The 23,058-nt window shown below is 43.8% G+C and overlaps 12 protein-coding genes across 12 annotated transcripts; 7 read left to right on the top strand and 5 right to left on the bottom strand.

The window, feature by feature from the left end:
* Positions 1–124: 124 nt before the first annotated feature.
* Positions 125–916, bottom strand: V865_003281 (uncharacterized protein; the record flags this gene model as incomplete). Its single annotated transcript, XM_066227078.1, has 4 exons — positions 125–242; positions 319–438; positions 605–738; positions 806–916. The coding sequence occupies 4 exons, from the start codon at positions 914–916 to the stop codon at positions 125–127; spliced, it is 483 nt and encodes a 160-aa protein (XP_066083175.1).
* A 298-nt stretch (positions 917–1,214) lies between these two features.
* Positions 1,215–1,820, top strand: V865_003282 (uncharacterized protein; the record flags this gene model as incomplete). The annotated part of the gene is made up of 4 exons (XM_066227079.1): positions 1,215–1,289; positions 1,365–1,410; positions 1,496–1,696; positions 1,762–1,820. The coding sequence occupies 4 exons, from the start codon at positions 1,215–1,217 to the stop codon at positions 1,818–1,820; spliced, it is 381 nt and encodes a 126-aa protein (XP_066083176.1).
* Positions 1,821–2,226: 406 nt separating this feature from the next.
* Positions 2,227–2,607, bottom strand: V865_003283 (uncharacterized protein; the record flags this gene model as incomplete). The annotated part of the gene is made up of 1 exon (XM_066227080.1): positions 2,227–2,607. The coding sequence occupies one exon, from the start codon at positions 2,605–2,607 to the stop codon at positions 2,227–2,229; it is 381 nt and encodes a 126-aa protein (XP_066083177.1).
* Positions 2,608–3,842: 1,235 nt separating this feature from the next.
* Positions 3,843–5,388, top strand: V865_003284 (uncharacterized protein; the record flags this gene model as incomplete). Its single annotated transcript, XM_066227081.1, has 6 exons — positions 3,843–4,016; positions 4,093–4,136; positions 4,219–4,414; positions 4,513–4,777; positions 4,850–4,984; positions 5,045–5,388. 6 exons carry the CDS (start codon positions 3,843–3,845, stop codon positions 5,386–5,388), a joined length of 1,158 nt encoding a protein of 385 aa, XP_066083178.1.
* A 1,354-nt stretch (positions 5,389–6,742) lies between these two features.
* On the top strand, positions 6,743–8,098 carry V865_003285 (uncharacterized protein; the record flags this gene model as incomplete). The annotated part of the gene is made up of 1 exon (XM_066227082.1): positions 6,743–8,098. The coding sequence occupies one exon, from the start codon at positions 6,743–6,745 to the stop codon at positions 8,096–8,098; it is 1,356 nt and encodes a 451-aa protein (XP_066083179.1).
* A 305-nt stretch (positions 8,099–8,403) lies between these two features.
* Positions 8,404–9,762, bottom strand: V865_003286 (uncharacterized protein; the record flags this gene model as incomplete). Its single annotated transcript, XM_066227083.1, has 7 exons — positions 8,404–8,546; positions 8,634–8,802; positions 8,872–9,026; positions 9,123–9,310; positions 9,377–9,568; positions 9,630–9,662; positions 9,734–9,762. The coding sequence occupies 7 exons, from the start codon at positions 9,760–9,762 to the stop codon at positions 8,404–8,406; spliced, it is 909 nt and encodes a 302-aa protein (XP_066083180.1).
* Positions 9,763–10,093: 331 nt separating this feature from the next.
* V865_003287 (haloacid dehalogenase, type II) lies at positions 10,094–11,033 on the top strand (the record flags this gene model as incomplete). The annotated part of the gene is made up of 4 exons (XM_066227084.1): positions 10,094–10,228; positions 10,285–10,311; positions 10,365–10,801; positions 10,874–11,033. 4 exons carry the CDS (start codon positions 10,094–10,096, stop codon positions 11,031–11,033), a joined length of 759 nt encoding a protein of 252 aa, XP_066083181.1.
* Positions 11,034–11,162: 129 nt separating this feature from the next.
* Positions 11,163–11,946, bottom strand: V865_003288 (uncharacterized protein; the record flags this gene model as incomplete). Its single annotated transcript, XM_066227085.1, has 3 exons — positions 11,163–11,387; positions 11,456–11,829; positions 11,913–11,946. The coding sequence occupies 3 exons, from the start codon at positions 11,944–11,946 to the stop codon at positions 11,163–11,165; spliced, it is 633 nt and encodes a 210-aa protein (XP_066083182.1).
* A 663-nt stretch (positions 11,947–12,609) lies between these two features.
* Positions 12,610–16,939, bottom strand: V865_003289 (uncharacterized protein; the record flags this gene model as incomplete). Its single annotated transcript, XM_066227086.1, has 7 exons — positions 12,610–12,934; positions 13,043–13,386; positions 13,454–14,097; positions 14,166–15,588; positions 15,658–15,803; positions 15,874–16,255; positions 16,337–16,939. 7 exons carry the CDS (start codon positions 16,937–16,939, stop codon positions 12,610–12,612), a joined length of 3,867 nt encoding a protein of 1,288 aa, XP_066083183.1.
* Positions 16,940–17,897: 958 nt separating this feature from the next.
* On the top strand, positions 17,898–18,755 carry V865_003290 (uncharacterized protein; the record flags this gene model as incomplete). The annotated part of the gene is made up of 1 exon (XM_066227087.1): positions 17,898–18,755. The coding sequence occupies one exon, from the start codon at positions 17,898–17,900 to the stop codon at positions 18,753–18,755; it is 858 nt and encodes a 285-aa protein (XP_066083184.1).
* A 1,743-nt stretch (positions 18,756–20,498) lies between these two features.
* Positions 20,499–21,875, top strand: V865_003291 (uncharacterized protein; the record flags this gene model as incomplete). Its single annotated transcript, XM_066227088.1, has 5 exons — positions 20,499–20,728; positions 20,801–20,914; positions 21,023–21,241; positions 21,303–21,433; positions 21,502–21,875. The coding sequence occupies 5 exons, from the start codon at positions 20,499–20,501 to the stop codon at positions 21,873–21,875; spliced, it is 1,068 nt and encodes a 355-aa protein (XP_066083185.1).
* An 803-nt stretch (positions 21,876–22,678) lies between these two features.
* V865_003292 (uncharacterized protein) lies at positions 22,679–23,017 on the top strand (the record flags this gene model as incomplete). Its single annotated transcript, XM_066227089.1, has 2 exons — positions 22,679–22,735; positions 22,835–23,017. 2 exons carry the CDS (start codon positions 22,679–22,681, stop codon positions 23,015–23,017), a joined length of 240 nt encoding a protein of 79 aa, XP_066083186.1.
* Positions 23,018–23,058: the final 41 nt, after the last annotated feature.

The following is a 23,058-nucleotide window of genomic DNA, read 5'->3' on the forward strand; positions in this document are numbered from 1 at the left end:
TATTCCGGGAAAGTAGAGATCCCCAAATCAATTCAAATACAGGTGCTTGACTCGGGACGGTCGAGAAGACATGATTTAAATTGATATTGTGTTGTTGTTATTTCCTTCGTTTGTTAAGATGGAGTTATCCGTCATCTTCAATGTGACCGTTTATAATTTGATCGTCTGGAGCAACACCTTTCTTCTCATCATCATCATTCGTACTTGTAGTTGCATTTGCAGTCTGTGGTTTCTCGATACGCCTGCGTGGAAATAAACCACCAATAAAGGTCAGACGGAATCGATACAATAAAAGGAAAGGATGGACAATAGACATACCATGTTTCATGATGTTTGATACCGACTCTAATCAATTCGTTTACGAATACCGGATCTGCCAGTCGTTCTCTGAATAAGGAGGATTGAAGGAGTGTAAGGTAGATTAGGGATGTTGGGTAGCTAAGGTGATTTATATGATCAGTGAGCATAGGTTGGTCGATATTCATAAAGGATGTTCAGAATTTTTATTCAGTCATATAAAGAGGTGTATGTCGGACATTTGTATATTATGATGTCAAGGACTGGATAGAAGAAGGAGGATATTGATAATAGAGCAACAGCTTACACGATGAACTTGACATATTGAGGTTTTCTCCAATATTCCAAATACTTCAAGTAATTTATGAAAGTCTCTTTACCGAAATACCCTTGAGTAGCTAGAGAATGGAGATATTGAGGGTTCGAAAGACATTGGATGAACTAATTCCATCGATGCGCTTGTCAGTACATGGAATGTTAAGATGATTAGAAAAGATGGTGGACACACTTCTAGCTCCGCTTGAAATCTGATCAGATTTTCTTCCTGCTCCCTTGATCGTGGTGGTATCGATCCGTCGGGTAGAGTTGGTGGAGGTAAAATTGTGGGATGTTGCTGCATTTTGTTGTCTGTATGGTCATTCTCATGTGTAGAGAACCAACTGACTTGTCCATGGTATCGTTATGAATCCTCTTCAACGGTTGATTGAGCTAGAGGATGATCCACGGAGATACGCTCAATCTCCGTCTTCCCGCGTAATGATCGTGACTGCCTTTCCTCAACCCCTCTCTCTACACTTATTCATCTTCCCAACCTTCCAATATCCTTCTTCTTCGTGGCATACTCCATCCCTATCCAAAACAAAGCTGAGTCAAAGTTGATCATACTTCCAAGGCATCGTGCCGTACTCACTGAAAAGATGGAAGACCTCCTGCGAGCAGTTATTGACCAACCTACCGAACTGACTATCATGGACCAAGTCCGACTCGCTACCGTACGTCCACGTCTATGTCTGTTCACCTTCTCAAATCATACCAACTTGGCCACTTGACTAACGGTGATTACTCAGGCTATGACAATGTATAGAATAAAGCCTAGTCACATGACCATGCAAGGTGAATACTACTTTGGTCACCACTGATAAGCTAACTTGATGGTCTCATTGGGTTTGGTACCGATTTGACTGATACATTGATACAGAGTTCCTCTATCAGTGTCGACAACAGATACGAGTTAGACAAGCTCAATCTAATTCGGAGGCGAACCCTTATAAGCCTGTTGAAGAAAACGATGATTTGAGGATGGTGATTGGAATGATGAGGGAAGAGATCAGTTCGATGCAAAGGGAAATGAGGAAGATGAAAGATATGAAAGAGGAAGTACAAAATGTCAACGAGCAAGGTATGTTTCATTGCAGTATGTATGAATCTTGAATCTGCTACTGACACATGTATACTGTCTTGAAGGCCCTTATCATAGAAAGATGGATGAGGGAAGATCGAAGAAAAACAACAAGAGCGTTTGATCGGTTGTCTAATTTGAACCAGTGAGTCTCCTTGGCCATACTGTATATCTGTATTCTGAACTTGTCCAATGTAGTCTTTACAGCACCCTATGGTCTCGTGCTTGGACTGATGAACAACATCTCAATCACAAATTATGTTTATCAGAATCCTATCACACATCCCTTTTCATATGATGATATGACAACAGTAATGGCACTTCACGCGTACTGATATATTACATCAAGATCACCATCGCAAAAATGCAATCTGAATAATCTCAATTGTTGACTCATTTCAATCCCTATGTCTATGTCTATATCTACGTTTATATCTATGCACAATATCACCGTCTAATTCAGATCTTCGCCAAACGGAACTAAAAAATGGTTTCTCCCTATCCAGATAGATAGTGTAAGCTGCGTCGATCTATGGATGACTTCTCCTCCTTCTCCTTCTTTTCGCTTTCCCACCAGTGCCACCCGTCGTAATTGTTTCATCCAGTTTAATCTGGCCTGCTACACCCTTACTCTTCGAAGCAGCCTCAGCCAAACCATCTTCGTCCTTCTGATCCTGCCTTGTCACTCCCTTATCAACTATACGGAGGATACTGCTCATCCATAGATAATCGTCCATCCCTGCTCTCTTGTTATGATGGCCTGAAGAAGCTGGATGGGTTGAATGTGAGTGGTTGCCAACGAAATTAGGTGTAGGCGTACTGTTGGGTGCCTTGTGGGATATAGATGATGCAATTGGGGTGTTGGTGGAGGATGATGTGAAGGATAAATCCGTGGGAGTTGGCTGACCCATTACTAGCGGAATGAGGAATAGTATGAATGTTGGAAGGTAGACCATTTGACTCGTTTGGGATGTGTGAGGTGATTTGGGCAAAAATGATAGGATGTAAAGATCGTGTAAACTACGATAATCGTATGAGACGGGCCGCTTGATTGATGGTTCTGTTGTGCAAAGATAATCAAGTAGGCAAGATCTTTTGTCTTTATCGATATCGGACTTGACGGTATATAACTTCGATACAGCAGATGATGAGCTTTTTGGTGATTTGTATGTTGGTATGTTCGTTTGTACTTTGGACATTTTCAATTCCTTTCATAGCACAGTAAGCTATATATACCTTTGTTGTTGATTTAACATGGCCATCGCTGATGAGTAATATACCTTTCATATCCGTGTCTCAAACGATTCCAGCAGATTCTCAATTCAAGTTCAGGTGCTGATGAGAATAGCAAAGAATGGAAAGTATAATAGTTCACTCATGTTACTGGCTCAAACAATGGACGAAAATGGTTAAAGGAATAAAGTAGTTAACGTTCGATTTTGTCCGTCGAGAAGTGTTTTGGATGATATCAGATCCTGATATGGCTCGGAATCGGTAACCCTCAGTGGTGTAGTGGTCTGAAACATTTTTAGCTCAGAGCTTTAGCTCATGGTCAGCATCCTCCAGATCTCAACGTAGAGGGAAATGATACCTCATGTGAGACATTCTACCTGTCTTAGATGGTTTGAATCAAGTATTGAATTGAACTGAACCGAGTTTCTGTACAGCTAAGCATAGAATGTGAAACAAAAATACCTTTCCATTTTTGAAAAGCCAAAGTCATCAAAAGCAAGTCGTCAAAGATGAGATCTTCCTGATGGACCAAAAAGAATTTAGTCTGACAAGCGAGATCAACCGTTAGGCAAATGAATGAGGATTATCGAGCGTATATCCTCGCACCCGGATCAAGTTGTCAAATTGACCAGAGTCGAGTAGCTTCTGCGATGAACTATCCATTTTTCAGTCTGCCCCACTCATGTGACCTGATCTATCCATTGGCATCTCTTCCTTTCAAGGTACTAGCCCAATTTCGGTGATGCCACAGTACTCCCTTTTTTGCCACCCAAAGTGTCCGTTTCCCTCCACTTTGAATCTTCGAATCGATCAGAAATGAAAACAAAGCAACAAAGCAATAAACCTCTCGTTCCTTTCGTTCTTTCTCCTTTGTTTAAATGCATTACCGCCATACCTTTCCCATCTCACCACCATGCCCATACCGATATCCACCTCAGATGAAGAGTGTGATCTATTCCCCACACTCACTCGCCAGCAGATCGAGGCCGCTCGGACATCTTCATGGTATGATACCTTTGAAGATATAACTTTTGATAGTACCGTCATTGATCTATCGGAATTAGGAGAGGAGGAGGAGTTCTTGCATGTAAGCTTCTACTTTGAGATCTGCAACACATGTATGGTGTTATGTGATGCTGATCTTCAGGTTGTGGCTCCTATAGTGGCTTGAAGCCGATTCGATATTCTTACCTGAAGGGAGTGAAGGGTGAGATTCCAAACCTACAATCACATCTTTCCGGATATACAAATCATAGATATCTATACTGATATCATCTGTATATGTGTAGTCGATATGCTCCCGAGTCATCTACCTCATCCACTCGTCGACGATCATCTTCGAATGCCTCATCGTACAGCTCATCGTCCAGCTCATCGTCCGACGCACCTGTCTACCACCTACCCAAATTGAATGCAGCTATACGGCAGGTTATAGAGAAATATGATGGTTTGGTATTCCCTAAACTCAATTGGACTGCCCCAAAGGTATGTACCTCTGCCCACCCTACTGTTTCGGCCCTTCATACACTTTCATCAGCATAGACATCCACTCAAGACGCTAATGTGCATTCTCCGCATTTTAGGACGCAGCGTTCATACTTCCGCAAACATCTTCCGGCCCCTTACACTGTACTTCCCCCTCGGACGTATACCTCTTACTAAAATCCAGCGACTTCATATCTCATGACCTTGATCCCTCAAGAGCCTATCTTGGTTGTTCTCCGGACCCACAGGGAGAAGGGAGTGGGAGTGTAAGAAAACCAAAATTGGAGTTGGTCCTAAAACGGTTTCAGGATATAAATCCTTCAAGGGAGGTTAGATGTTTTGTAAGGAATAATACATTCATAGGTCAGTTGGTTGCTGACTGAACAGGCCTCTCATGGACTATCTAAGCTGACTGATAATGATTGCGATGTGTAGGTGTAACACAGAGGGACAATGTATTCTACGATCACCTCAAAAATGAGGATACCAGACTCAAAATTTGTGATACGGTAAGAGCATTCTGGGAAGATGAGATAAGAGAGAATTATATGAATGGTGAAGCTGTTGATTGTAAGTTGCCATCGTCCACCTTACATACAGCAATTGATTAGGTTCTGATCTTTGCATCAGACATATTTGATCTATACCTTTCACCGAATTTCGATTCAGCCCAAATAATAGATTTTCAACCTTATCGATCATCAGTCGATCCCTTGTTGTTCACTTATGAAGAATTGTTATCGATATTCAACTCTTCGACCCAACCTCTGCAAGAAAGCGAAAATGCAAGGAGAAGTAGATTACCGATATTCAAAATTATCGATTCGAAAGCACACCCTTCGGCCAGTAGGAACGCACCGACGTATCAATCTAATATGATGCCACTGGAGATGATTGAATTGAGTCAGGGGAGGAATATGCAGGAGTTCAAAGATGCTTGGGATGAGGCTGTTGCGCAGGGTATGGCTGAGTGATCAGCCTTGTGAGCGGTTTATCGAATGCATGAAGTATTGATATGCAGTTTACAGTATAGATGTGCAATATCAATCAATCTTTCTTCACCTTCTCCACGATTACACCTCCAACACTAATACTCTCCACATCACTACACGGAACAGCGAGGTGGGCATGGTCCTTGTTCGATGGTGGGTCAGGTAAAGCATCTAAGAAAGCTGGTATGAAACCATTAAGTTATGATGTAATGCACATCTAGTGCTGTTACTATCTGATGAGCTATAGATTGATTACTTGCCATTACTGACCACACATATGCGATGGATTGGCATGGTGACACCAAATTTACGGGCACCATTGAGGGCGCATGACTTACCCCTTCTCCTGGTCTGATCCTTCAGCAGATCGGAAGGTGATTTTCAGTCCACCTGCTTCGTGAGCTAAATCATGGAACACAATCTGATCAGCTCGGATGATTGGAGATGGAATTGGATTTGAAGGTGTTGTGCATACTGGATGATATCACTTGTAATTGAGTGGACATCTTTACTGTACTATTGTCGAAATCGGTTGATTGAATATAGAATGCAATCTGATCATTGAAATGACCCAACTCATCGAGTCAGTCCAGATCAAAACGTATTCATACTATCCATCAATCAAATTCTTTGTTCAATGTACCTCAAAGTATAAAGTATATCGTACAAAGCAACGATCTGTAAATGGATATACAATAATGATCGACCAGACTATGAAAGGATATAGTCGCAGATAGATCGTCTAGGGGATGTGGTTTTGGGCAAGATCAATGATAAAACAGCAGATCATGTATCCAGGAGGTCATATCATTCAAGCAAGCTATGTACTCAAGAACAGCTGTGTGTATATGATCAGTCTCATAGATGCATGAAACCGCCGTTTAGACAATGGATAATCCTCGTAGCTATGATGGTAATTGCTCAATCAGGAATTAGGACATACTATACAGTATCGTAATTTGAGGATCTTTTGTGAATTTATAGATAGAGGTATAAATGACAGTACATCCTCCCGTGATCATCTCCAGGATACAATGCGCCGACAGTACGTTCCTACTACTGTAAAACACAGAAGACAGTCTGTTGTGCCCAAAATTCTCGACTTATCTTCGCCGCCCTCGGCGCTTCTATAAACAGATTTCGAAGGACCTTATCACATAAACGTGGATAGACCGAGACCGAAGCACCTGAAGGGTTTGTTTACTGTACAAGCTGCATAGCTATAAGTACGGGTATACATGTAGTATGTTGCATACAGTATGAACTACTGGCATCGACATCACTTGGTTTACTATGACCTAACAGACAGAAACGCTGCATCAATTCCTCTAAATCGATGTCTCTATCGAACCTCAAAGTACTCGTGTGCGGGGCGTCCATCGCAGGACCCACCACGGCCTACTGGCTAGCTCGGGCCGGAGCTAGCGTGACAGTCATTGAACGATTCCCTCAACTCCGTACGGCAGGACATAATGTCGATATTAGACATCTCGGTCTGAAGGTCATGCATCAGATGAAAGGTATGGAAGAACAAGTTCTGAAGAAGAAATTGGATCTTAGAGGTATATCTTTGGTGAATCCTACCAATGGAGGAACCTTTGGTGTTTTAGGAGGAAATAACGATAACAAAGAGAAGAAGAATAATAATAATGATGGACAATCTTTATTATCGGAATATGAGATTTATCGTGGTGATTTATCTGAAATCATTGTTGATTTATCCATCAACCTTCCTAATCCCAAAATTCCCATAAACTATGTATTTGGAGAAGAAATATCATCAATCACTCGTACGAGTACTGGACATAATGGCGATTGTGATGGGCAAGTGGAAGTTGGATTTACGAATGGACAACTACCAACTGAAACATATGATCTGGTTGTAGATTGCGGAGGATCCATGTCCCGTACTCGAGGTATAGGAATGGGGTCTAATTTGTCGCCGAAAGATCACCTGAATCCTGTTAATTCCTGGACAGCCAACTTCTCTATACCCAAGGGACCCGATGATAATACAAACACTAATATAGCATTAGCTCATTCTGCTCCTGGTGGACGGGTGATATTTTTAGATAATACTCAGAAGGAACGCACCAAAGTCGTAGCTACCAAACAGACTACATCTTCGAAGGAACTTGAAGATTTTAGACAATCTCTGAAAGCTGGTGAATCACAACTAAAGAGATATGTACATGATATATTCGAAGGATCTGGATGGAGGACCGAAGAGATCTTGAGAGGAATGATGAATTCTCGATCTAATGATTTCTATGCCGGTGAATGGGTACAAGTCAAACTTCCTCGACTATATTCCTCTAAAGGGAACTTCGTATTAGTCGGAGATGCAGGTTATGCACCTGGTCCTACTGGAGCGGGAACTTCGCTCGCTCTGACTGGAGGATATATATTAGCTGGAGAATTGATGAGTGCTCAAAAGGAGGGAAAAGGGACTAGAGCAGGTTTAGAAGCATATAATGATCGGATGAGACCTATAATCGACGATTTGCAGAAATTACCTCCTTTCATCAAGACTGCTATGGCCCCTCAGACGGCTTGGGGGATCTGGATTAGAAATAGGATGTTTTCGTTCATTGTCCGGAGCAGGGTGTTAGAAGTTATGGGGAAATACGTCGCTCCTGCTTTTGAAAGTGGAGAGAAATATAAGTTACCGCAGTATGAGTGGAAGGAATGATCAGAAGAGAGGACTGTGAAGCATGGTCACCTGTTAGCTTTGTGATACACGTAGTATAATCACCACTCTTGCATGTCTGGATCAGTTTGACCACTTGAAGCGATAAAGGCAATACATCGATCACCAGGGGAATTCGTTTCGAACAGCACCTCGTGTCCGCATTATCTGATTGTCTGACGGCCAAGAAGAGTATCCTCCTCCGATCACCAGCCAGAATGGGTCATGCCCAATCTCATAGCTATATATCAATACATGCCTTTCCTTATGAAATCCCCAAAAATTGACTGATGAACATTCCCCTTTACCTATAAACCCTTAGGCATCACGGCTCCTTGTGGAGCAGCATTGGATTTCCTAAACTGTTCTTGGATATCTTTCATAGGTACCCATTCTATACCATCATGGGTGTTTACCCATTCGATGAATCGTTCAAGCATCATAAGAACGTCTAATCACCCGTGGACCAGTAAGCGATGTTACTCTAACTGAGTGTATCCGGAGATAACGATAAGCCAAGTGTAGAATGTTCACTTACGAGGTCTACCTGAGACGTCTGGATGAATGGTGATAGGCATACAGAACCCATCTGGGTATTCCCTCAGACAATAGGTGAAATGATCTTTCCATTTATTTTCGATCGTTCGGGCATCGACAAAACCGTTCGAAGATCCTTTGACGAACATCATAGGTGGTAGGTCATCGAGCTGTATACGATCAGAAATGGTATGTCGGTGTTACATTCAATTCGATATGACAGTCAAGCTTGGACTTACATCCCAATTAGCAGGTATCTGAACCATCCCAGTCGTTTCGCCCTTCTTCAACGGTTCCATCCAGCTCTTAGCTTTCTCTTTGTAATCGATGGGTTTCCAACTATCGCCCATTCGAAGGTAATATGGCAGACAGTCGTGATGTTGGAATGAGTGGTCTGAGAGTAATCACAGTCAGCCAAACACAAAGGGATTATGTGCATCTGATTTTGACGGGCCTACATGGGATTTCCACTTGATAAGGTCTCACTCACCGTACAGAATACCCTTTTCCAATAACATCTCCGTACCTTCTTTACTGACCTCCCACCAGGGCGCTACACTCCCCACAGGGGGTTTACCGCAAAATTCTGTGAGTTGCTGGAAAGTATGTTCGAGGATATCTCTCTGTTGTTCTGGGCTCATGGCAGTAGGGTTCTCATGGGAATAGCCGTGTAATCCACTATACCAGCCATGAATTAGCTTCTATGACATGTTTTGAAGCGATTTTTAGCTGAGCTACACTTACATTTCATGTCCCGCATCTCTGACGGCTGCCATCTCTTCCGGGAAGGTATCCAAACTATGTCCAGGGATGAACCATGTAGTCGTTATACCGTACTTGGCAAAAAGCTTTAGTAATCTAGGACATCCCACTTCTCCTGCGAACATTCCTCGCGAGATGTCTCCGGGCGAATCTTCCCCACCATAGGACCCGAGCCTGAGCAGACAAGTACACTTGTAAGCCCCATGAACTGTTGGAAAGAGATCAAGTGACTTACCATCCTGCTACTGCATCTACATCTACACCGAAACTACCCAAATAGAATCAGCAAGTCGGCTTCGGATGACCGACCTGATGTGACTGTGACTGAGCTAAACTCACCTTATGAGTTTTCTACCGCCTAAAGTCATTGTTGGTGAGGTTCTGTCTTGACTGTCTTATGTGCAAGGTAGATATGGAGATCACGAAGTAAAGAAGGTATTGAATCTCATCTCAGAATGACAACTGTGTTTCTTATCTACTGGTAAATGATAACAGCCATCCTCCTCGGATTATGCCCGGAATCACATCGCTCATTCCCGGATCACATATCTCTCCGTCGGAATCGACAATGACTTTTGATCATCATGACGACACCATTGATCCAAGTGACTACCCATCTAACATCATGAGAGGAGTCATCTCAACGCAGGGGCAATCAGAAAGTTCATTCATATATCAACTGTAGCATCAACACCTACCATGACTCTCACAATCTGCTTCGATGCCCTCGGGACGTGTTTCACCCTTCAAGATATCGTCAAGACTGTCGAAGAGAGATATGGAGAAGGGTTGGCGAAAAAAGGGTGGGGTAGTAAGGGATTCGTGATGGATTGGGTGAGCTGTGATGGCATACTTCATGGTGCAGATACTAACAAGTAGCATTACTCCAGTTCCATTCGGCTCAAAGAGACTACACAGTGAGTACACAAACAACCATCTCACACCCAATGCTGTTGATAACCCCGAACAGTATCTATCCCTCATTTCCCCGCCTCCTCCTCCGATATCTTCTATCCTCAAAACCTCTCTACCTTTATCCCTCTCATCTGCTCTTTCGATACCTCCCCCCAAGTCATCAGAGCTAGAAGGGATAACTTCACTCTTATCGTCTCTTCCAGCTGCGCCTACGTTGGAAGAGGCTTTCAGCTACTTAGCAAACAACGAAGCCAAGTTAGCAATCATCACCAATGGAGCTAAATCGACTACTGAGGGATACGCCTCCAAAGCCGGTATAATAGACTATATCTCCAGTGTAGTAAGCTGCGATGATGTGGGATATGCCAAACCACACAAGGAGGTGTACGAAGCCGCCAACAGTCTATGTGAGAGGTTGGAGGATGGAGGGAAGGGCCAGAGATGGTTCGTTGCTGCGCATCTTTGGGACTTGGCAGCGGCTAAGAAAGCTGGGTAAGGCAACTATCATCAATTACGAGTACCAAAATCATCTTGAGCTGATATTGATTGTATGGAAATGTAAAGGTTCAAAACTGCTTTGGTGCTCGAGTTGCCTTCTGAGTCGGTAGAGCATGACAAACAAGTTGAGAGTTTGAACAAATGGTATGAGACTTATGGTGGAAGACCTGATATAGTTGGGAAAAGTCTATTGGAAGTTGCTCAAGAAATCATAAAGAAGAATTGATATCATGTGAGTGATGATACTTGTGATGTACAGTACAGAGTAAACGAAGGGTTAAACTAAAACGAATTGGGTGACGTATAGATCATGATTTTTATACACAGCGTATAGTCATTTAATTATGTACCGACATCACCTTCTTCCACCTCTACTATCACCTTTAATTACCAGCCTAACCCCTACTCTAGCACTCCCATGACTCCCCGGTGACCTCGCTGAGCTTTTCTGAGGTAAGGGTGGTGGAGGAGGGTTCATATAATTGATGAAGTATTTCGATTTATTAGGATTGAATATTGATCTATCACTTACATTCGATTTCAATTTTGATATTATTTTGATCTCGTCCGTGGTATACCCCTAGACCAAGACATCGGACGAGATAAAGTTGGTATCGGATTTTTGCGAGGTTGATTCATCTCTCCTACTCCCGTCAAAGAAGGCTGCGAGGACTGTAGGGCAGGTCGACTATTGCTTGTACTAGACGAATGTGAATTTGATCTAGGTTTTGATGCTGAAAACGTTCCAATCCCAGCTAGACCACTACCTCTCTTCTCTTCCCTCGTCGAAGTATCGCCACCAGGCAAAGTAGCAAGATCATATCCGTGTCTATGACAAGGTGTGTGAACAGAAGGTACAGATAAATTCGGTAAAGTGCATTCCTCAAATCCTCCCGGATTGTCCTTCCAACGACCTAAGACCGCTTTTTGAGCTTGGATCATATCTCGTCGTGCTTTTCGAGAAGAGTAGATACAGAAGAGGAGGAGAAAGGCGATGAAGGTTAGGAATATTGCTAAGATCACTACAAGCGTTGGAAGTGTAAGCAAATGGTGGAAGGTTCATCAGAATTGAAGAAGGATCGTGTGGTTGGTTGGCTTGACTCACCGATAAGAGTCTTCTGAGTGTTAGTCAGGTTCATCTCATTACTGAACTACCACTTCGATGATAGTAGAAACGGCAATTGGTGTTTGAGTAGCTGTTCATAGACAAGGACAAGACGATCTCGAGTACGCTCACATATGTGAATTTCTGGATGTCAACTCTCAAAGATGGTAATGAACGATATGCAGGAAGGATGTAGCAGACGAGGTAGGAGTGTCTCATATCAAACGCATATTTGTACTCACGTCGAAGAGATACAAAAGAACCGCCGGTATGTATATTATGATTTTTACGTGATAAATACGTGACAAGATGATATAGTAAAATGTCATTTATCATGCCCTCCCCTTGTATCTCCCTTTACTCATCATTATTGTCCACTGGGCCTTGATATTATTGCCGAAGATCTTTTTTTTACAAGTACGACCACAGTATGTGCTCTAGCAGAACAAAGGTATATAATGCATTCAAGCTACAAAGACTCTAAGATAAGATCCTTTAAGAGATTACTTAGTGATTCCTCCCTTCCTTCCTAACACCATAACGACTATAATCGTATTACTTCTCTCTCATTTATCCCTTGACACTAAAGGTGAAAGATTACCTATCCCACAATTTATTTTAATCCGCTCCAACAGAACGTTCACATAATCGGAACTTATACCTTTCTCTCAACGATACAACCCTTTACAATCCACATTTAACCCTGTATACCCTTCTTCAACCTATAATACAATAACATATCCGGTCCGCTCCCATAATAAGCCTTTAGCGTTGCGAGCGTAATGTTAGGGTTGACCACTTCGTTACCGCATATTAACTCTATGATCTCTTCAGGTTGCGGCAGAGAATCTTCATTCGAGGTGGAAGATCTTCTGCCGTGTGACATAGAATCCTTTCGTAAATGGTGGGAAGCGAATGAAGGGAGTTTGAGTTTCGATGGATTGTATAGATCTAATTTATCTACGATGAAGGCGGATATCTTTTTCGCTCTTAAGGCTCTTGAGGCGGATAACCTTGCGGAACTATGTATTGTAGAATGATATATTAGTCGATTTTCCATCATTCCCTCTTGGCAGTGGTACAAATGAGAAGAGATGTGGTTTAGATACGTCGACAGGAACCACACTCACCCTTCAGGTAACTCTTTCATCCCACTACCAGGTGCAGGTTCCAGTATGAAAGTCAATTTGACAGGTTCCTTTTGTCTCGTATTTGACGCGAACAGGTAATCCAATAACCACAAAGGTGAATTCATCTCGAGATCCTCCATGTCCCTCTCAGTGGAAGATACTTGCGATCGATAGGTGACTACCCATGCGCCGGCATCTTTCGATTCTTCAGAAATGAGCAATGCGGTGGAGAGAGGTAAAGGGATATAAGGAGCTTCCAATGGTCCTGGAGGAGAGAATCGGTGGGATCGGACGGTATCGAGGATACGTAGTTGTTCGGCTTCCCTTTCTGACATTTTTGGGCCCTACACATGAACCAAAGGTTAGTCGATTCAATATGATTGACTTGTAGTATAGGCGAAAGGAACTGACATCATCCTCTGGAGTGACTACTTTCTCAACAACGGGACTCATGGGAGTCTCAGCCTGTTTCTTCCTTCCTAGACCTTTCATCTTTCCCATGAAACCTTTCTTATCCGTAGTAGTACTGGAAGCAGCGGGGGTGGAAGGTGTATTCATCGTTGACTCTCTCGAAGGCGAAGGGTCATTCTTCCTCTTCGAAGAGAAATAATCACGTGTTGCACTTGTCCTTTCCGTATTGGGTGACAAGGTAGGGTTGGTAGTTGAAGCTACACTAGGTGATTGCGGAACTTTTAATGCTTGGAAATTCTGGAAGAAACTGTTAGACTCAGGTGCACTTCGAGATAAGTGTTCATCAAACACTTCAGGCAAGACTGCCGGTCTACTTGCGGGAGAAACCAATCCTGGTATATTCAATGAAGGTGGTCGTGGATTGGAAAAGGATCCTGTCATAGCTCTCTTCCTGTGAGGATGAGGGATATCGGCTGGTCTCTCGATTGATATTTGTGTGATTCCAGGTGATCTCGGTGCACTACTTGGTAGACTTGAATTTACGGTACTGGGTGTTTGATTTACAGCTAGATCGGTCACTTCTCGTTCTTCGGCTTTGATCAATCCCCTGAACAGGTTGGCCAAAGCCCATTTGCCGAGATTGACTAAGCAGTGGAAGGTCATTACAATCAGCACACTTCTCTCAGTCTTGACGGCAGATGTATGTACTCACTTCTGATATCCTCCTTACTACCTTCGAACCCTTCTAGACCTAATTCATCTGCATATACCTCCGCATCAAAGACCCTGCCTTCTTCAAGATGCACAACTAAGCTTCCAATCTTCGTATCGACCTGGCACCAAGTGATGACCATAGTTTCACCTTCTACTCTCTCTTTCACCATCTCTAAAACCTCTTGCGAATGTTTTCTCACGGCTTGTTCGGCCTTTTCTCCTCTTTCAAGATGTAACGCTTCGGCTACCTCGGTCGTACTGAATCTGCCTATACAGATCCCTCTGAGGATATTCCACGCTGCAACTTCACCCTCCGTGTCGACCGTCAAGACATGTTGTCTGTCATTCAGGATTAACGATCGTACTAATCCACTTCGCCCAGCTACAATCTCATCGGGGTTAACCCGTAAAGGAATTGCCTCAGATGCGACCTCTCGATCTTCGTACTCCATCCGAGCAGTGGGTTGTTCACGATCCATCTGGAATGATATCCTTCTAGGCGATTCATTCTCAGCTTTCAATAGCCCATTTAGACCTTGAGGAACGGAAGACATGGAAGGTTCTCGATGCATATCTTCCTGACGATGTTGAGAAAACCCGAAAGAATAAGGCGAGTCGGGCACTCCGAGACATACAAGCGATTGATAAGGTATACCATTTATTCCTAGTTTGTTCCGACCGTCTTCAGAAGCTACCGAGTTCGCGATAGATGCACCTGAAAAGCTGGTCGCTCTTTGAGAGGTATTTCCTGTAATTCGATCTCGAACGGCAGAAGGCAAGGCAGAAGCTGTTGAGACATTCGGATTGTTCGGTGAAGTAGGACTAGCTGGACCATTTCGCGGTGATGGGGTTGGCGCAAATGAAATGGACCTGAAGTCATCATTTTCGGTGCCATTGGGTGCCTCAGTGGCGTGTTGTCCATTGGGTGCCGCAGAATTTGGGGAGAACGGTGTACCTAGTCCTGTGGGTACAGTGATGGAAACGTCTGTTGGAGGACTCCTTTCCGTAGGTATATTGTACGACAAGCCGTCATACTCCTGATTCAACCTATCGACCCTGCGTCCTACGTCCCTCCATCGCTTGATCTCGGCACTACCAGTAGCTGTCCAAACGTACTCATCATCCATTGCGGTGATACATCTAATACCTTCGTCACCGGTCTTCGATTCGTAAGTACCATTTGTTTGACCTTCTCCTTCTCTTGCCAGAACGACACATTCTCCCTCCGAAATATCACCACATTGTTCTAGATCAGTGACACATAGGTATCCGTCCCGAGAACCAGAGTAGAACCGTTCGAGATTAGGATGAGTAGAGTGTAGAGCCCATACGGATGAATCGTGATGATTGAAAGTATGTAAGCATCGGTGAGCAGCAAGTGACCATAGTTTGATAGTGGTGTCGGAAGATCCGGTGAGCATCTGACCCAAGAATGAGTCCACATCAGCATTGCAGGACACAAGGTTTGGTTTGACCATCCATCGACTCACATATCGTCCATCTTCGCTGAAGATGATGCTTCGTACACAGTCTGTATGACCGATGAGCTTTCCGATACTGTGATCACCAGCTCTAGGATCCCATAGTCGTACGACTCGTTCTGGCGTTCCGGCAGCTAAAACCTGTCCAGCATGATCTGTGGTTTCCAGTAGAACGGATGTCAGGAAATAACATTTAAATGGAAGTCGGAACAAGATTTAACTCACCGACCCCTAAAGCGTATACACTACCTCTTTCACCTTCCAATCCTACTCCACCAAAGTCATCTACTTTGGTCAGATCGATATTGAAGACAGGTTCATGGACCTGACTCTTGATATCCCATATACTGAGATGTCTATCCAGTGCGCCGGAGAAGAGTAATCCTGGGTACTTCGCCCAAGCCAATGCTCTGACATAGTCTCTATGACTCCCGACCAGTGAAGGCGATAAAGATGCTGGATCGTCTGATGAAGCATGTGGATTCCAAGCTCTGATCGTACGATCTGATGAAGCTGTTATGACTGTTTGGTTGAGATTACACAGGAGCATCGCGTTCACCCAATCGGTGTGAGTTTGAGCAGATTGTCTGAAAGTGGTCGGCGGGGGCTGATCGTATCAATCACAACAATGGAAATTGTCAGATCTGCCCATACCTGAGCGAGCATGATGTAATATGTGGTTGCTCACCTTGGAGTTGGCAATTTCATCCTTATCGATCTCCCATCTATCTTCATAAGGTATTTCACCTTTGTTCTTTTGGTTCTGCGATACACCTACCCATCCATCACCTTCATCCTCACTACTCAACCTATCATTCTCATCATCTTCAGACTCCTCATCATCGAAAAATTCAGCTCCATCACCTATTCTCTCCCATTTCACCTTCTGACCTCTTCCAGGTAAGATCTCGTATCTCCCACCTCTCCTCTTTTTGTGTGGTACGTTCAGTTCCCAAGATGCCACCAGCCCATCTCTTCCACCCGTATATAGTATCCCTCCAGGTGAGTCCGATTCAGACAGTAGAGTAGAGGTATCCAATGCCAGGGAAGTTATACCTAGACAATGTCTGGGGTGCGATGGCTTCTCAGTAAGGGATGTTTGAGCAGTCAGAAAGGGGTTTCGAGATCCGAGTGCAGAGCCAGGCGTACTTGCGCCTGAGCCGTCCGTTTTAGGTATAAAGAATGGTGAGGGATGTCCCTGACGCTGTTGGCCGAGGGGTGGGAGCGATAAGAGCGGAGGTGGTTGGTCAGGTGAAGGCAGGATATAAGATACCCTCCGTGAGGTTACCATCTTGTGGGTTTTCTGCTCGATAGGCGATTCCAGCTGTTTTTGGTGGTATGTGACCGCTGACAAGGTTATGAGACAGATGTGGATGGAAGTGGTGATGATATGATGCTACAGTATGACATTGTCATTCAGCATACTCGTCCTCATCTGACCTTTTGGTTGTGACCCTGAATCGATGGATTAGATGGAAGCGGGGCCGAAAGGGATCCATGGTCCGAACATCCCGGTAGGTTAGGCACGCGACTAACAAAGTTAACTAAGCGTAATCATCGACCATCAAAACGGTAACTTATGTCCGTGATCGTCCTTTCATGTCGAGTCAAGTAGTAACCCAAGGTCGACCTACCCGCGACGGGCTTGACGATGACATTTCGAAGTCGTTTGCAATTCCAAAGTACAATTTGCAAAATCGACCTCTGCAGTAGACAGATCCAGACCGACTCTATAATCAAACGCTTCTTGATAAAAGTACATCAACACTTACTTACTCAATGGATTTACCGTGAAGCTTCTTCGAAGAAGTCTTCATCACTTTTTACCCAAGTGATTAGAGCTGTGCAGAGGTATAAAGGATGAGGGATGATCAATGATCAGCACCTAAACCGAGGAAAGAGCGATTGACTTCATCTCGTTAACACACAGTTTAATGCTAGATTAAAGGATGGTCATATATATCATATATCGATTGATATCCGTTCAAGGGATATGTAATATATCTCCTCCTTTTACGTTCACGCTCCAACAGAATGTTAGTAGTGAATGGGTTAACCTCCTCTATCACATTCAGTGCCGTGCGATAACCAATAGCAGGTTACTTATTGGCCAATATGAATAGTCCTCCGATTCTATAAACTGTCTTCTCTGCTGATCTGTACATAATATCCTCAAATCTTCCTTACTTAAGCTGCACTACGTTGACTGTTTAGGTATGGGTCACTAGAAAATTCAAGACACTTCAATCATGGCCTTAGATCCAATATCGATGCCACATCAACAAGACATGACAGCTTGGGGAAATCCGTTGTGGCAAGGCACCTTGGATACGATCGTCCCCAGCGATCAAGTCCAGAAACTAAACTCGACGATAAATGAGCTTCGATGGAATACGAACATGGGTTTGGCATCTTTGGGAGAAGTACCTATACTGTATTCTTATAGTCACCGTGCACACGATTACAGGCAACCATCACCAACATATTCAACCTTGAAATCTGAGTCGGCCTCAATGCCTACGCGCTCATTATCAGGAACAACTATCGCTCCGTCCACTCGATCCCCTTCGAACGCTACTATCGACCCGGCTTATATGGATGATCGAAATGAGTTCAGGGAACCGCAGTACGATGTTGGTCTGCCAGATGATCTCCCACCTCAGAGTGTCAACGTGTCTACTCGAGATGTAATACATCAAGTGAACGATGATATCCGGCAGCCACAGCAGTGTCGTCAGAGTAATGCATATAGTGAAACTTTATGTGAGGATTTATCCCATAGGACAAAATTCAGCGGAAGTATGGAAGAACCTATATCCCCTATATCATCATCACCTTCATCCTCAATGGCCCATACTTTACCGGATGATAACATTAAAACCGACTTCGTTCGAACGCGAGACAGTTCATCAAAGACGAGGATGAAGCGCTTTAGCCATTCCCGCTCGGCTAGTAAGAAGCAAAGACGTCAAAAGGAGATCGAACTTCCAGGGATAGATGAGGGATTCTGGCATATACAGTATCGTAGTAAAATGATCACAACGCTACAAACACTCGATCAATTGCTTGAACGCCCTAGTCATGGACATTATGTTGACTTCACCTGATGTACTTCACAGCTCAATCTGGAGTAGAGTGCAACAGGAGATCGGACGTTCATGCCTTGAGCGTCCGAATGATCTGATGGATCAAATGGTAAACTGCAGATTGTCACAGGACGAAAGAAAGTTGTAAGTCACAATTTGATTTGAATTTATCTGGTATTTCACCTACTGCTCAAGGACTCAAAGAGCATCTAACATACTCACCGGGCATGAACACTGATTGATCCCTATTGTAGCGTATCGCTCTTGACGGGATCTAGACTCCGCTCGCTTTCTCTCTCACATGGATCCCATGCGCTAGATCATTGGCGCTATCTAGGAAGAAGTGTCATACCATCTGGTGACTTGATGGGACCAACGAGTCAATCTTTATTTGAGGTAGCAATGGAATATCGGACCAGTAAACACCACCTTGAAGATTTACACGCTAGGTAAGTCTGGAGTCCCGTCGAATTAGACACGATGGCCGACTGCCGACTCATGGGTTCATGAATTCGACGTTATCATAGTATTTTCAATGAGTGTTGTACCTCAGAAGGTTCCGAACTATATAGTAGATTGAGAGATATAAAAAAGAAAGTTGACATGTTCGATACGATGAATAACCAAAATTGTAAGTCCGATAAATTTGAAGTATATTTCTATGAGAAGTCTGGCTCATGAATGTTGATACTTCCACTAGTCTTCGGACAGCCTATCGCGCAGTCGAAAGGAATAGACAATTCATTCCCTCACAATACTGGATTAAGAGCTCTTATACGGAGTGGTAGATCATTTACTTTCGATTCAAAGGCCCAGATTACACATCTAGCAATTCAGATGCTTGTTCAAATTCAAGTTTGTTCGTGTCGGGAGCTGATGACAGTACAAACTTCACCAAAAAGAAGCCGAAGAAATGGTTTCCTCCGACGAGCAGCGGGAAGAGCTCGTTCTCGGTTAAAAATCTGTTCAAGCGCGATCGCTTTGAACCCACCCAAGCGATAGGTTCCTTAATCCTCTCATCACTGGATTCGTCGATCATTGTGCATGACGCGTATGAGAGTAAGATACAGGAACAGGCAGGGAGCTGTAGAGAGTTGAAGGACTTGCTGGACGCTTTGACCCTTCGGGAGAGTACAAGCTGAACATTTGGAGGGAAGTGAGCTCTATAAACGGTACAGTACTGGGATTGTTGACGTTATTGTTGTTGTACTGTATTTCCTCACAATCGCAATTGGATGCTTTAGATGCTACCGCTGAACATCCAATCTCAGGTAACAATCTTCTACCATACATCACAAGTAGCGTTTTGTTTGGCCATGATACTAAGCTAAACGATAATAAAGCTTCTGTTGCCGTGCTTTAAGAGCATGTAAGAAGCAAACGAGATCGAACCCTAGGGGACACTGGATCATTCAGCTTTTGTCCAACGTCTGATCTTGGATGAACAATAAGCTACCATCTGATAGTATTGAAGCACCGAAAACGTTAACAGCATGTGAGCTCAATACGATCACTTGTATGAGATCAGCCACTGAGCTTCTTCTGTGAGAAAGGACTTTCACCGCCTTTAGATTACTCCTTTCATGCTGACCAGCATATTGTTTGTAGTAATGTAAGAGCCCGAAGCCTTCCTGGCAGATGCTTCTGATCGGTTGGATAGAAAGCTTTAGCAGGCAAGGTTCAAATGCATATGTAAATGTATATATTCGTTGACCCACTTTCGTTTCTACACCAAATCATCTACTCACCAGTAGCAGACCTATCATGTCTGAGTTACAATCAAGTAACACTCGTACACTTCCTCTACGAACTTCTATCTCCAGCACGACCACTAATGGGTCCGGCCCCAGTGACTCACCCGGTAATCCAATTATTACCATATCTCCTACGGATGGACCCCAAAGGCTCGCATATTTCAGTTTAGTTGGGTATAACCCAGACGAGATACCTGAAGTACCAGGTCTCAAAGCTGAATTCTGGGATCTGTCCGATGAGTAAGTTCGTAGAGCGCGTCCTATACAATACGCCCTGTTCCGTGCACTGACGTCTAGCTGGATGGATTATAGGAAATTGCTAAAAAGATTGGATGAATCTGAGTATGACAAGTGTCAAAAAGATGTTTCAATCGATCTTGAAGGGCAAATGAAGTTGTGTGGATTATCGAGATTTGAGGGTAACCTGTATGCATAGAATCGTATACCCCTAGCCACTCACCATATCAGTATCCCTCATTCATGAGCCCTCGGTATAATTTAATATCGTACTGATGTTGATGTTCACCTCGACAGGTTAGAGCTTTGTGCAGGAGCCAAAAGAACCTCTTTACAGTATTCAGATGATCATCTTGATCCCACTCAATGGTCAATTGCGGGAAATGATTTCGATGAGTTTCCACAGAAAGTCATCGAGAAGAATGATAGGTTCGGTCCTATTGCAGACTCAGTATTTCTCGTAGCTACTTCGTATAGATCGGACCCAGCTGATGACAAATACATTGATTTCGCAAAGTAAGTCATTAACCCACTTACCACTGTGCCATAAGTCATCACTTAATTCATATTATCATAGTAAATTAGTTGTAGCCTGTCAGAGTGAGAAATCGTCTGTCAATAGGCGATTGCAATTTATCAAAGAAAGTGTGTCGATCTATCAACGATATCATGAAGAAGAACTTGCCAATACAAGAAGGGACTCACAAGGTGAGTTGATAAAGCATCTACATACATGAATGATGGATATTAGCTAATGAGGGAATCTTGGGTACCAGAGAGTGAACGGTCCGACCGTCGAGATTCATGTCAATCTGCATCTACCGAATTTCACAAGTTTGTTGAGAGAGGTAGAAGATTAAGTATTTCAAAAGGTATCAAAAACTCAGAGTCAGAGTCGAGGTCCCGATCAAGACTAAGGACGATACTCTGTCGATCTACTGCATCACTCAGAGATAGGTCTCGATCCCGTTCCATCAACCACGAGAACCATTCGTTGAATGCTCTCACTCAGAATACTTTGAGATTGACTTCGGAATTGCAAAGGGGTATGGACGAGATGCCTTCTAGGTTGTGTCAGCCTTTGGAGAGGTTGATCGACGCTTTGATGTTTGAGAATGGTGATGAACCGGATCCAATCTTTATCAACTAGGATGTTTCGGGACGATAGGTTGTCTGACTACAACGTATATATCCGCAGATCGCATGCCAGAGGATGAAGGAGGGGATCGGTTTTTAAATGAGATCAGCCCAGTACGTCATCCTTGTTCAACTTAAGGACTGTATGCCGACGATTGAGCGAATCAGTCCGAGTAGGCGGTCTTCCAAAGACACACATAACGTATCATACATGATTCTTGTGACTTACGACGCGTTTCCTGTTTTCGTCTCTGATGCAACCTGGAAGAGAGATCTGATGTTGGGTTCGGACTGCGAGTTGTATGATGGGCATTCCTCGATTGGGTCGGGAAGCAAAAGGTTAAACAGAGAGTGTCCCTGAGTTAAATCGATCACTTTGACTGCCGTTTCCGGTAATTATGCTCGGCATGGAAGAGAGAGGAAAAAGGGGAATGGGATCGCTCTTTTCCTCTCTGGTCCCCCCCGGGAATGTCGGCCATACATAGATAGACCAATACTCTCACACGAAAAAAACACACATCACACAAGTCGCCCATCTCTTCGCCATCACCATCAGCATCCTCGCCATCCTATACCATCGACCAGCTCGTCCTACACCCTCACCCTCACTCGTCATCCGGTACATATTAGCAGCGAAGGGAAGGAAAGGAAGGATAGGATTACCGACTATCCCGGGATCATCTGGTAGTACCGTCGAAAACAACCTACAATACCGTCGGTCATTCGGTCAGTGCGAATACTAGCATCTGAAATAGCACTGTCGACATATCTCGCCTTCTCGCACTCGTCGACATACTCCACCTCTCATAGCCCCACATGCCTTCTTCAAATTATCCTCCTCAACAGCCGATGGGTGGGCTTGGGCACAATGGAGTGAGTCATCCTTCATCTTTATCTGTACTTTTTATTTCCGCTTGGTGGTCTCGAGGTATCCCGGGGATTTGCCATCTTTGCTTGTTGACTCTTGCCCAGTCAAGGGATCCAGTTGCGGGGGATAGGCAGCCACGTAAAGTCAAGCTAGCTTTGACTTGTCTGACATTCCGCAATGTCGCTCCAACCTATAACCTGTTTCCGGTCTTCTCGGTCTCTCAGACAGATAAGTTAGGTGATGCGGTGTATCCGGAGTTGCAATTCTGTGAAGAGGGGATGAGGTAGTCATAATCATGCAAGGACCACCTATCTTTCTTCTATTCGGT

The sequence above is a fragment of the Kwoniella europaea genome, chromosome 1 (assembly GCF_036810445.1).
Source record: "Kwoniella europaea PYCC6329 chromosome 1, complete sequence".
NCBI classification, from domain to species: Eukaryota; Fungi; Basidiomycota; class Tremellomycetes; order Tremellales; family Cryptococcaceae; genus Kwoniella; species Kwoniella europaea.